Source organism: Colobus angolensis, unplaced genomic scaffold (assembly GCF_000951035.1).
Source record: "Colobus angolensis palliatus isolate OR3802 unplaced genomic scaffold, Cang.pa_1.0 Scaffold567, whole genome shotgun sequence".
In the NCBI taxonomy this organism is placed as follows: Eukaryota; Metazoa; Chordata; class Mammalia; order Primates; family Cercopithecidae; genus Colobus; species Colobus angolensis.
The window spans coordinates 566,938-577,775 of record NW_012119232.1 but is presented as its reverse complement, the minus strand read 5'-3'; the positions used below and the strand labels follow the sequence as shown (position 1 = coordinate 577,775).

Here is a 10,838-nt window from a genome sequence, read left to right as displayed (position 1 = left end):
ATTTGGAAAGAATAATGAGAGTTCAGAGCGATGACTCCCGTCTCACCGATGCCTGAAAACCGTGGCTGCCACCAAGGTCAACATAGCGTCTTTGTCACATACACCACACCCCCAACTCCAGAAAGAGGCGCATAAACCAGCTGCTCCTTCTTATTTAAACAGTGCTTCTTTTGTTGTTCAGGGATAGCACAAGGGTCTGGAAGGAAAGTGACATCACTCATGGCAAAATCTACCCCTGGAAGACAGGACCCAAAAAGCCAGCTTCAGCTGACAGGAAGTCAGTAAGTATCTGCTGTTGACTGGGGGGTTAACAACAAACCACAGTCCAAGGGCTTAACCCATGACCCTAAAGAAGGGCATCGTGCCACACTGGAACGGTGGCCCTCTAGCTACAAGACAAGAGGTCAGAGAACAGGGGATTCAGTAACACCTTTGCAGGCCTACACATAGCTGGCTTACTTTTAAAACCTCCAGCAAGGCCATCTTCCCTTGTTTGGTCATTTTTCAGTTTTCCTGAGAAATGAAGCCATCCCAAGAATCCCATGTCTAATTCTAGTATGTACTACAACAAGAGAATAACTGGCATGTGAATTTGGCTTTTCTTTTTCAAGTGTGCGCCTCTTAAATAACATAAAGTGACACCTGCCAGTCACATTTGATGTTTGTTCAGCTATCCTCTTGGTTTGTCAAATCTTCCATCCTAGAAAAATAAACTCAATCATACAGCAGAAATGAATTACAAAAGTTCCTATACCTCCTTTCATGTGTCAATGACTCATCACATTCTTGTCCACCAAGCATGTCATTTAGAAAACTAGAAAATGCAGAAATAAGGAAGCACCATTCACCATCCAGCTGAGGAAAGGGGACAGGCACACAACTTGTCTCTAGGATGAAAGTGACATTCATTCCGTAACACACCAGACAGGGAGATAATGTCCATCTGGAGTCAGGGAAGAGTGAAGAACATATTGAGAAAATCCCTTTCAGGAAGAGGGTGAGCCTGTGCTCTGGGATTTTTACTGTGGCTTGGATTCTGGCAGGTGGAGAAAGGGTATTCCAGGCTGAGAAAACCACAGCACAAAGAAGAGCACAAAGGAAGGAAACTGAAGGCACACATGAAGGACTCAAGCACCCGGGCACAAAGGCAGCATCACTGAAAACTGAGAATAAACATAGGATGGGGCCACATCCTGTGGCCTTAAATGCTTCTAAGTCCTCCCATTTTCCTAAACATCTCATAATTAATTTACTCCCAAAGGCACAGCATCTTTGAGCAATGACATAAGTAGACATTTTCCATCAACTACACTTCTACCCCCACTAAACAGGCACAAAATAAATACTATCACTGTTCTTTTTCTAGCCTTTTTAGCTTTGAAATATATGGCCCAGGAAGAAAAAATTTACAATCACTTTTTACCTGTCTGCCAGGATATAAGGGTGAGAAGTTTGCCATGTGAAAGGCCTAAACTTCATAACTGTAATAAAATGGCCCAGATTGTGGATTTCTTGGTTTTGATATTCTCCATGCAGCATTCCAGAAAGGTAGAACAGCTTGGCACCCTAAACAGTAAAGGAAAATTAAAAATTAAATTTCAATTAAGTTCTCATCAATACTGCAACAAAATAAAAGCTCTAAACAAGAAGCAATCCTAAGAAAGGAGACTTCCAGCAAAACCACTGTCCTGAGGCTTCCAGAGCCTTGCTGGCTTCTTTCAGGACTTATTAGAACCCCACAGAGGCAGACTGCTCTGCAGCCGAGCAGGGGCATCCATCTAAGTATGGTGAGGAGAGGGAGGTGAGGCCTCTGAGCACAGAAACAGTTCTGTGGCCGATGGACCACAGCAGTATGGAAAGGAAGGGGCAGTGCCTGGTCCTGTAACTGGGAGAAACTTCTGATGTACTCTATTAAGTCCCCACCCCCAAACACCCAGACATTGCCTGGTGCAGCAGGTACAGAGACAAATGAGATACACCAGAATAAGCACTCTCTTGAGGGAAACCTTTCAGAGACTGGGAACACATACACTAAGGGAATTCAGGAAGCAAATCCTAGAGAGATGTTTAGTGATATCTCTTCAGTGTTTTTTGTCTGTCTGTTTGTTTGTTTGAGACGGAGTCTCACTCTGTCACCCTGGCTGGAGTGCACCAGCACAATCTCAGCTCACCGCACCCTCTGCCTCCCAGCTTTGAGCAATTCTCATGTCTCAGCCTCCCGAGTAGCTGGGATTACAGGTGTGTGCCACCACACCTGATTAATTTTTGCATGTTAGGAGAGATGAGGTTTGGCCATATTGCCCTGAGCTCGAAACTCCTGGCCTCAAGTGATCCGCCCGACTCTGCCTCCCAAAGTGCTGGGATTATAGGCTTGAGCCACTGTGCCTGGCCTCTTCAGTCTATTTTAAAAGGATTAGACTGTTAGTTTCTAACAATTATTTCTCTTCCTACCCAGTAAACTTCTGTCCAGAAGCTGTGTTTTAATCGCTTCTTTGTCTTCAGTTGCTTATTATGCTTGAAGGAGTTGCGGTGTGTGAGAACTCCCATAATTTTAGGAAAGCCATGTACTTGACAGATGTTTAGAAACTCAAAGGTTTCCATTTCAGACCCAAAGCTGGCATCTATAAGCATCACTACCTACAAACAGAACACATCATTTCTCAAAGAAACTACCAAAGCAGACCACCTACACTAGGGGTTGGCAACTGGCCACGGGACAAATCCACCCATCACCTGTGTTTGTAACAGAAGTTTTATTGGAACACAGCCACATTAATTCATTTACATATTGATTGGAACACAGCCACATTAATTCATTTACATATCGTCTATGGCTGCCTGTGCACTACAACTGCAGAGCTAAGTATCTGCAAAAGATATGACCCACAAAACCAAAAATATTTACTATCTGGCCCTCGACAGAAAAGTCCCACTGCAGACTAAATCAAATGACTACACAGGCATCACCCAGAGAAACCACCACCCTCTGACTTGCTCTAAAAGGCAACCATAAGACAATGCCCACTAGGATATAATCTTGCATTTTAAGAATTCTAATGCATGAGAAGTAACTCAGAAAAGGCTGGGTCTAACTGGGCCCCTACCTAAGAAATCCTAACTTAAAGAAATGAAGTTTTCTGTAACATATTTTTAAGCCAAATAACAGGTCTCTGACATCCAAAGAATGGGAAGAAAGTGATAATCAATGAAATATATTAAATATGTACAGAAAACCAACCTCTTCTTTCAATTTCCTCACAGAGAAAAAAATCTGTTTTTTGCTGGGAAGTATGCAGTGTACACCTCTATCTTGTATGTTAATTTGTATAACTCAATTGCTCAGAAATTTTTTTAAATAGCTACCAGTTTAGAATTAAGTAAAAAAAGCAGTCAGATTATCATGAATGGTAATCTATAAGAAAATATAAGCAGATAAGACCAATTTTTAAAATTTAAGACACTTCAAAGATGCAAAATAATTTCAGACCTGATTCCTGGAAACTTCTGGTTTTAATATTAAAGATGGTTCTGTTCTTATCTTTCCATGGATAACTGAAAATAACACAAAATGGAAACAGAAGTGCCCATCTTTGAGCAAACTAGGAAACATTCAAAACCCGAAACCACAGGATATACAAAGTTGGGCTTGCAGGAAAGCACAACTGCCATTGCAGACGGAGGCAGCCAGCAGAGCTCTCCAGCAACACTGGACCAGCTCGAAGAACAGGTAGAAAATCCTCACACCACATCTGATGCCAGAGTGCCAAGGGGCAAGCAGCTGGTTGTAGGGTCAGGAAGAACAGGGACCAAACAGGCCCTCAGCTGCCAATCTTTGTCATCTAAGACAGCGTTACTCCCCTAATCCACACATGCACGTACACACCCAAATCCACGTATTATGTGTGCCTTTGCCATACTCAGGAGGCTTTGACAACCCAGACCAGAGCAATCAACATAAGCTAGGCTAATAAATTATGGTGCATCCATAGAATGGAATATTATATTAAAAAGAAGGAGGCAGTGCTACAGTACTTACTGATTATATATCTCCAAGATACATTACACGAAAAAAGCAAAGCATAGAAGAGCGTGTAAAATAGGCTACCATTTGTGTTTTTAAAGGGTGGCATGTGTGTTTATATGTATCTGGAAGGATACTGCTCTGCAGGGACTGAGAGACCAGCGGTTGGAGCAAGGAAAGAGAAAACGCGCATTGTGTGTATCCTGCATTAATTAGAGAGCTTTACCAAATGTGTGTGCTCCTTTTGAAAATCTTAAAAAGATTCACATAGGCATCTCTCTCAATGATGGTTAAAAGGCTGGGAAGGAGAGCGGGGGGGAAGTGACTAAGAGGGAAAGGTCAACAGGTACAAAAATACAGTTACATAGAATAAATTCTAGTGTCCAACAGCACAATAGGGTGACTATAATTTATTATGTAATTCAGAATAACTAAAAGAATGAAATTAAAATGATCCTAACACAAAGAAATGATAAATGTTTGAAGTGACGGATATCCAAATTACCCTGATTTGATCATCACACATTGTATGCTTGTATCAGAATACTACATGTCCCCCATAAATATGTACAACTATTATGCATCCATAATAACTAAAAATAAAAAAGTAAAGGCATCTCTTAATATGTATGTCTTTAAAATTAGAAACTTGCTACATTTTAAATAAAAGAGAAACAAATGACTTCTATGAACTATTTCAATATTTTCAAGTACACAAGATTTAATAATCTTTACACAACTTTACATTAATAACACTTATTTTTACTAATAATAGCATTACATGTTCAAAATTTAAATGTTATTTAGTTTTCTGACATTACAATGGCATAACTTTAAAATCTATATTACTTTTTACTTTATATTTTAGGAGTCTTTCTGGGCCAAAGTATAAAATCTGTAGCTCTAGAAAAAACTAAATAAAAATGAAAAAAACAAAGTATCCATCACCCCACACTTCCAATCAATATGGCTTATTTTTTTGCTTCTTTTTTTTTGAGACGACATTTTGCTCTTGTTGCCCAGGCTGGAGTGCAATGGCGTGATCTCGGCTCACCACAACCTCTGCCTCCCAGGTTGAAGCGATTCTCCTGCCTCAGCCTCCCAAGTAGCTGGAATTACAGGCATGTGCCATCATGACTGGATAATTTTTGTATTTTTAGTAGAGATGGAGACAGGGTTTCTGCATGTTAGTCAGGCTGGTCTTGAACTCCCAACCTCAGGTGATCTGCCCACTTCAGCCTCCTAAAGTGCTGGGATTATAGGCGTGAGCCACTGCATCTGGCCTTTTTTTTTTTTTTTTTTGTCCTAACTTGTATTTTATTTTTGTTAATTTAAAAGATAGTTAATAGAATATCAGGAATAGTGAACATTATCATTTCCATAAATACAAGACCATATACATTTTCCACACACTGAGTACTGTCTACATTTTCTATAAATTCTGACCACTTCCTCAGGCAATTCATATACTTACTTTAGCATTATCATTAAGCATGAAGGTTCCAGAACCATCAGGAACAAGGGGCCCATCTTCACACAAGTTACGTAACTGCTGGGAGGCTCTATTTCATCTTATGTAAACTATAGATAATACCTACTCAGCTGAAGGGTGGATCAAGGGTTTACGTAAGGAAAATTTGTATAAAGCAGTTAGCATAGTGCCGGGAAGGGTCCAAGAAGAAATGGTACTTAATATGATATATTTATACGTATATATGTATGCATGTTAATGAACTCTTATTAGCTGTGTTCATTAAAGGTTTTCTGCATCCTGTCATTTGCTTTTAGATTTTGGAATACATTTCATTGTGCACATTCCATTTGTATTATTAATATAACAACATTTATTACCATTATTATTATCATCATCAATTCAGTCACATCTACTGTATCCCTGATGATGACCATGATTCCTTTAATAATCATAAAACTCTCTTCCCTTCATCACAGGGTAAATAACCTATCACAACGCTGTAAGTCTCCATCAGCACCCCAGGCTGCCCCGGTGACTAACTAGATCTGCTGCTTTAGCCAGATCAACCATCATGTTAATGTCACACCCACATTCAATAATGGTGAGTCTGTGCTTTTTACCTGCAAGTGAAAAGATGAAATTTTTACTTTAAAAAGACCCTGAAAAAACTTCAACCATCAACTCTAATTTTCATTTTATAATTGCATCCAGTAAAACACCATATACATTTTACAGGAGTGTACCAGAAGTTCATCTTTATAGGCAAAAACTGGTAAAATAAAATAAATTCCATCCTGTTTTTATTGCTGTGTTCTAAATTTAGATAATATCAAAAGTCTACCCAGTTGAATAAAAGTGCTCAAACAGGGAAAATTCTGACTGGACAGGCTCCATGATAACCATGATTCTGCTGTTCAGCTGCAGGTGTGTTCACCTCTATCAAAACTTCCCGTATTCCCACTATCACTAAAAACTTCCTCAAACATAATGCAACAGAATATTTGTAATGATAATTATGTCTAAATTAAGGTAATAAGAAAACAGTCAAGAAAATATGGGCTGGGCACAGTGGCTCATGCCTGTAGTCCCAGCACCTTGGTAGACCAAGGCAGGTGGATTCGTTGAGCCCAAGAGTTTTGAGATCAGCCTGGGTCACGTGGGGGAACCCCATCTCTACAAAAACAAAAAAGAAAGAAAAAAAAAGAAAAATTAGCCAGGCATGGTGGCATGCATTACTCGGGAGGCTATGGTAGGAGGATTGCTTGAACCTGGGAGGTTGAGGCTGCAGTGAGCTGTAATCACACCACTGCATTCCAGACTGTGCCATGGAGTAAGACTCTGTCTCAAAAAAATATGGATGCTCCAAAGATAAGGAAAAGCCTCAATCCAACTATGTTACTGCAATAACAAGAGATTTCAGAGTGTGCATTGCCATTCTACCACTGGACGTTTGTTTCACCTTCCCTCAAACTTGGAAAGGTCACCGTCTCCCAAAGCAGACAAATTCTCATAGGAAAAACAGAAAACACCCACTTCCACCAGGATGTGACTTCATAAGGGCAAGCGTGTGCACCTGGCACATAGGAGGTACGTGCTATCTGTTAAATGATGTGTTCACAGTGACCAGGCCTGCTAGGCCCTTCCAAGGAACATGCTTGGCAAAGCCATAGAGCAGTCAGGATAAGATAGGTATCACATCCTTATCTCTGGAACTTACTCTTTTCTGAAGTTATAACTAACTTAGTAAAAGTATAAGAGAAGTAACATGATATGACAATATTTAACATGTTCCACTCAAGAAAAAAAGAAGCACATGCATGTCCCTCAGATGAAACAGCCACGCCAACTCTGTGTCTGCGGTAGCATCTCCTACCTGACACGACCATCACAGGGCCTCTGATCTCAGTCAACTTCTGCCGGGTGAAGTTCCGAATGAGGCATTATATCAAAGTGCTCTTTCCAACTTTGGAGGCCCCGTCACCACTGCCACTATTGGTGGGGGCTCTAGTGGAGTTCAATCAACCACTGGAGTATGATACTTTTTTGCCTTCAAATCCTGACTCTATTCATCAAAAAAAAAAACTCACTTTCAAAACAGAGTAAAAGGTATTAACCTTTTAAGTAGACTTTCTTAGTATACTTATAGGTATGAGTACTTTAGTATATTTTATAGAGTACAACAAACTATATATATATAAAATTAACTTGTCAATTATTAACTTGTTAACTTCTGACCCTCATCCAAATAATTGCTGTTCAATAAAGATGTAACAAGACGACTTCAATAGTATAGAGAATTGAAAATTAAACACTCCTTAAATCTGACTGTTTTATGAGTGATTTTAACAGTTTTTTAAAAACCAAAAGGTAAATACTGAAGCAGTACATCATAACAGATAAGAGCAGAGGCTCTGGAGTTAAATTTGGCTCTCCTACTTACTGGTTATATGATTGGAGGTAACTTGTTTTCTTGACCTCAATTTTCTTACCCATAAAATGAGAGCAAGAATGATTCCTATTCTGGTAAGGCTGCTGGAAGGATTTAGTTGAATAACGTTTAAAGTCCACTGCTAAGAATATCACGAGGACTCACTAAATAAAGCTATGTTAGTAATACATATTGTAATTTTTGTATTTTATATTACAACTTTGTAAAATATATCCAGAGGGAAAAAGCACACTTATCACCATAGGAACAGTTTAAAGTTTAGGAAGAAATAAATTCTATAAATTCTTGTATCTTGAGCAAGAAACACCAACCAGTGTGCAGATGCTGGAGGCAAGGCAGCTTCTATGGGAAGGCTTCTCAGGTTTTGGTAAAAGCCACACAGCATGCATCTCCATGTCCTTTGGAGCTGGACTAGACTTGTGAATCCAAATGTCACCTGTGAGAGGCTCCTACTATTTAAAAAGAATGAATGGAAGAACCATCAGACTGTAGCTAAACATACCTGTGACAGGATCGAGCCATCCGTACAGCAGACTGAACTGCAAAGGCTTTGCAATTTCTCTTCCCAGCATCTTTGTCTCCTAGCTGGAGATCTTGCAGATGCCGCTTCCTTTTCTTTTCAGCTTTGGGTCCACTGCTTTTCTTTCTGTGTTTCTTCTGGTCCTTAGTCTCCATAGTGGCTGTTTACCAATAACAAGTAACTCTAAACTATAAGGAAGAATGCTGGGGTAAGGAAGTGGGAGAAGCATGTTACAATCCAGGCAATACCCAGGGAAAAACATTAAATTTCATGTATTTCTTTATGAAGAGATGATGTATTTGTTCACTGAACAAGGGTAGAAACTGCTTAACCATCCCCAATTTCGTTGCTCTCTGGTATGCTATAAATTAGATGAGTTACCTCTGCTAAGGCTACATTTTATGGTTACTTTCTATTCATCTTAAGTGTCAACATCAGCACTATCTATTTCTGCAAGAATGGAAATATTCTGTATTTGTAATTTTCAGCTATTTAGCCTTTAGCCACATGTGGTTACTTAAAATGTACTTAGAGAAACTGAAAAAATGAATTTTTAATTAATTTCATTCTAACCCTAACCAGTCACATGTGGCTACTTACTAGACAGCTCAGACCTAGATATCAACCAGACTAATGAAGTGGTTTCCTAACTTAAACTAAAACTCAAATTTTAATAAAAAATTTAAAACGTTTTTATGAACTTCCAATATGAGCACAGTATTACTGTTAGTACCTGTTGACTCTTTAAAACTCCTAAATTACAACACATCTACACAAATTTGAAAAACAGCAATATCTGTATGTGCGAGATATGACTGGTTCAAGATGATGCCTGGAGACCCCATGGACTTACAGAGACCCTTCCAGTGATTTCTGAGGTACTTGAGAATCTGTGGCCAATAAATTGGTAATCACTGAATTAGTGAGTTTTTTTTAGGATATCGGGCTGCATAAAATCTGACAGCTTGATTGAAAAAAAGTGGGGCAAGGTGCCATTTCATTCAATTAAGGTCCTGTATTGATTCCGTTTAATAAATGTTTGTGTCTATGATCTGCTAGCCACTGTGCCAGTAAATGGATACAGCTATGATCTGACTCGCAGAGGAAATCCAAACTAGTGTCTTCCGTGCCATGCAGTAAGAGCTACATTGGAAGGCTGCACAGGGTGCTACTGGAGCATAGAGGTGAGTCAGAGGCTTCCCACAGACACACACAGGAGCGGAAACAGAAAGTCTTTATATATCACCATAATGTCAAGGAACACCGGCCGGGAGTTAGGAGAGCTGGGCACTAGGAACGCTTTGAAATTGAGTAGCTGTGTGATTTCTGAGATTATGTTGCTTCTCTACTATATTTTACCTTTCGAACTGGTACTAATGTTTCTCTACCTTTTCTTATTGGTGGGAATAGCACAATTTGGGGTCAACAGATTCGGCTCAGGTCTAAGTCGCCTGCAGTCTCCCCGACAGCTTCCCTCCCAGTCCAGGCTCTCTGCAGGGATTCACCCCCGTCCCTCTCCCAACGACCCCCAGGTACACCTGGGACAGATGCGAAATATGCTGCTTCTCCGGAGCAAAGATGACCCGGAGGACTGGGGGAGGGCCTTCCCACGCGCAAGACTCGCGATCTTCCCAGTGCCCCAGAACCAGGGAGCCCACCGCCGCCTGCCCCAGCCCGCGGCACCGAACCTGCTCACAACTGCGACTCTTCAGGTCCCCGTGGACACCGCGAGAAACGGAAATTCACCGTCGCGCCGACTCCCTGGAGGGGAAAAAAAGCAGAAAAAAGAGACCGGTGCCTGGACGACTTTCCGGGGAGAGCTGGAAGAAAGACTCCCCAACAGCTGGGTGCAGGCGCCTGCGCCGCCTGTGCAGTGCGTTCCACCGTGTCCGCGTCCCTCCGATTCCGCCCCAACCCGCCCTCAGAATCCACGGCCTCGACTCCCGCGGTGGCACTCTGGAGCAGCCTGCCCCGCCCTCCAGGAGTCCTCCCCGAAGGCCAGGGCAGCTGTGCGGCCTGGCGCGGGTTACTTGATGCCGTGCAAAAGCCAGAAAGAGACACATTTGGCTCTGGCAGCCTCGGAATCACCACACCCGGGGCGAATGGACTATGGCTGATTGGGAGTCCACTTCCTCCTCTTTAAAGATGACAGATGAGAGAGATCTCGTGTTCTGGGGGTGGCCCAAAGCCCTCTTTTGGCCGGAATCGGTGGCTCATCCCTGTAATCCCAGCCCTTTGGGAGGCCGAGGCGGGAGGATCGCTTGAGCTCAGGAGTTCAAGACCAGCCTGGGCAACATAGAGAGACCCCGTCTCGGGGAAACAACAACAACAAAATAGACGGGCACGGTGGCTCACGCCTGTTACCCCAGCACTT

The 10,838-nt window shown here is 41.5% G+C and overlaps 1 protein-coding gene across 1 annotated transcript; it reads right to left on the bottom strand.

Moving 5' to 3' along the window:
• Positions 1 to 666: 666 nt before the first annotated feature.
• Positions 667 to 7,381, bottom strand: LOC105525929 (ribosome biogenesis protein BMS1 homolog). Its single transcript, XM_011961728.1, has 5 exons — positions 7,369 to 7,381; positions 6,032 to 6,115; positions 2,452 to 2,633; positions 1,424 to 1,566; positions 667 to 700 (listed from the first exon to the last, which is right to left on the bottom strand). Exons 1-5 carry the CDS (start codon positions 7,379 to 7,381, stop codon positions 667 to 669), a joined length of 456 nt encoding a protein of 151 aa, XP_011817118.1.
• Between the last annotated feature and the right edge of the window lie 3,457 nt (positions 7,382 to 10,838).

What these genes read in the sequence shown, in the direction of transcription:
- LOC105525929 (XM_011961728.1), bottom strand. An exon ending in TCTGGACAGAAGTTTACTGG is followed by an intron (nt 1,567 to 2,451) that starts GTAGGAAGAGAA and finishes TTTACTGTTTAG; the next exon opens with GGTGCCAAGCTGTTCTACCT. An exon ending in CCTTATATCCTGGCAGACAG is followed by an intron (nt 701 to 1,423) that starts GTAAAAAGTGAT and finishes TTATTTTTCTAG; the next exon opens with GATGGAAGATTTGACAAACC.